Raw genomic sequence first — 2,500 nt, 5'->3', positions numbered from 1 at the left:
GTTCATTCTTATTCGTAAACAACTCTATAAATATTTGACTGCGGCATTTGCGCGCATGTATGTATGTTTGTACTGTACGTATGGACAAGCACGTACAGTGAACAGAAGGGAAGAACGAGAGTGAGAGAGAAGAGGGGGAGAGGGAGGGAAACATAAGCAGATGGAGAGAGAGGGAGAAGTGAGAGAGAGAGAGAGAGAGAGAGAGAGAGAGAGAGAGAGAGAGAGAGAGAGAGAGAGAGAGAGAGAGAGAGAGAGGGAGAGAGAGAGAGAGAGAAAGAAAGAAAGAAAGACAGAGAGAGAGAGAGAGAGAGAAAGAAAGAGAGAGAGGAAAATGAGGAGGACAAGAAGAAAGTTAGAGAAAGAAAGAAAAAAGAGAGAGAAGGAGAAGGGGGAAGAGAAGACAGAGATAGACGCCGCCACACACATAGCCTATAAACAAATAAACAAAACAAACAATCTAAATCAATTCCAGAGTAATGTCTTCCTCGCCTGATTGGTTCTTATTTGTTTGTTTGTTTGTTTGTTTAATTCCCTCGAGGAAATAGATTACGTTTTCTACCTCTTGCTTGTTCGATGATCATTAATATTGTCAGTTTTTATTATTTTTCATTATCATCATCATTATCGTTATTTGTATTAATCTTATTATTATTATCATTATTATTATTACTGTCATTATCATTCTTATTATCATCATCGTCATTATCATTATTATGATTATTATTATTATTACTGTTGTTGTCTTTGTTATCATTATTACAGTTGTTATTAGTAGAATTATCATTACTATCATTATTATCCTTATCAATATTTTTATCATTATAATAATTATTATTAGTAGTAGTACTAGTATTAATATCATTGTCATCATCATTATTATTATTATTATCATTATTATTATTATCATCATCACTGTTATCAATATTATTATCATTATCATTATTTTTATCATTATCATTATTTTTATCATTGTTATCATTATTATCATTATCATTGTTATTATTCGTATTTGTGTTTGAATTATGATCATCATTGTTATCATTATCATTATTATTATTATTATTATTATTATTATCATTGTTGTTCTTATCATTATTACTGTTATCATTATTATTATTACTATCATTGTTATTATTATCATCATTATCATTACTATCCTCCGTTTTGTTATTATTGTTGCTGCTGTTGATGATAATAATAATGATAATAATAATCAAAATGATGATGATAATAATGATAATGAGGATAATAATAATAATATTGATGATGATAATAATGATAATAGCCGTAGTAGTAGTAATGATGATTACGTTAATGATGATGAGGAAAATCACTACAGGTCTTTTTATTATCATTATCAACAGTACCGGCGATTGTAAGAGCATCAGTACTATTATTATCATTACTTTGTTATCATTGTCATTATCTTACTGCCATTATCATTGAAGTTATAGGTATCATCATAGTTATTGTTGAAAAGATAAACAATGTGAAAAAAAAGAAAAAAAAAGAAAAAAAGTGGGTACATTTACAGATAAAGCAAAAACAAATAAATTGATAAATGAATAACTAGATGATAAGGAATGGAATAAAAAAAAGGAAATATAATCAAAATAATAATAATGATATGAATGTGAAGAAATAAACTTAAAAATAATAATAGTAATAATATGAAAGTGAAAGAAAAAAATACACATGAAACGAATAATATAAAAACTAAACAAACGTATAAACAACGATAACAAAAAACACCAAAAAAAAACAACAGAAATGGCAGGAAAAATACAACAAATAACAAACAAAAAATTCCCTCCCTTTTGGCAGACTCACGCCGCGCTTTTTCTCCTGATTTCCGTGACGGGGGTTCTGGCGGGGACCGTGACGTCAGACCGCAAACACGATGACGTCACGCCCGTTGGAGTCGCCCCGGAAGCCTCGGTGATTCCGGAAGCTTCGGGACCTTCAGGAGCCTCGGAAACCTCCTTGGCGACGTTGGGGGGGAGCCAGCAGGTTTCCGCGGCGGTGGTTGAGGGCGACTTGAGCACCTCTGCCTCGAGTAAGTCCTTGGATATAGTTTTTTGTCTCTCTCTCTCTCTCTTTCTTTCTTTCTTTCTTTCTCTCTCTCTCTCTCTCTCTCTCTCTCTCTCTCTCTCTCTCTCTCTCTCTCTCTCTCTCTCTCTCTCTCTCTCTCTCATCTCTCTCTCTCCCTCTCTCTCTCTCTCTCTCTCTCTCTCTCTCTTTCTTTCTTTGTCTTTTCTTTTTCCTTTATTTCTTTTTCGTCATCCTTCTCCTTCTCCTCCTTGCAGTTCTTTTGGTCTTTTCTTCTTCTTTTTATCTCCTCTTTCTCGTCTTTTTTCCTAGTTTTAAGTCGTCTTTTCCTCTTCTTCTACTCACATTTTCTTCTTTTTTCTCTTTTTCTCTGTCTTTTTGTTATTCGTTTTTTTTCTCACCTTTATCCCCTTCTTTTTCCTTATCGTTTTCTTCCTGTCTCCCTTCTCCT

The 2,500-nt window shown here is 32.9% G+C and overlaps 1 protein-coding gene across 3 annotated transcripts in view; it reads left to right on the top strand.

Annotated features, from left to right (window-relative positions):
• Positions 1-2,500, top strand: part of LOC138862717 (serine/threonine-protein kinase PRP4 homolog) — an 11,848-nt gene that overhangs the window by 3,062 nt on the left and 6,286 nt on the right. For all 3 annotated transcript variants that reach the window (XM_070125621.1, XM_070125619.1, XM_070125620.1), the window contains exon 2: positions 1,825-2,056. In XM_070125621.1, the coding sequence (XP_069981722.1) occupies positions 1,825-2,056 (232 nt within the window). The remainder of the gene's footprint in view (positions 1-1,824; positions 2,057-2,500) is intronic.

The sequence above is a fragment of the Penaeus vannamei genome, chromosome 9 (assembly GCF_042767895.1).
Source record: "Penaeus vannamei isolate JL-2024 chromosome 9, ASM4276789v1, whole genome shotgun sequence".
In the NCBI taxonomy this organism is placed as follows: domain Eukaryota; kingdom Metazoa; phylum Arthropoda; class Malacostraca; order Decapoda; family Penaeidae; genus Penaeus; species Penaeus vannamei.
This window is presented reverse-complemented; position numbering and strand designations above follow the sequence as displayed.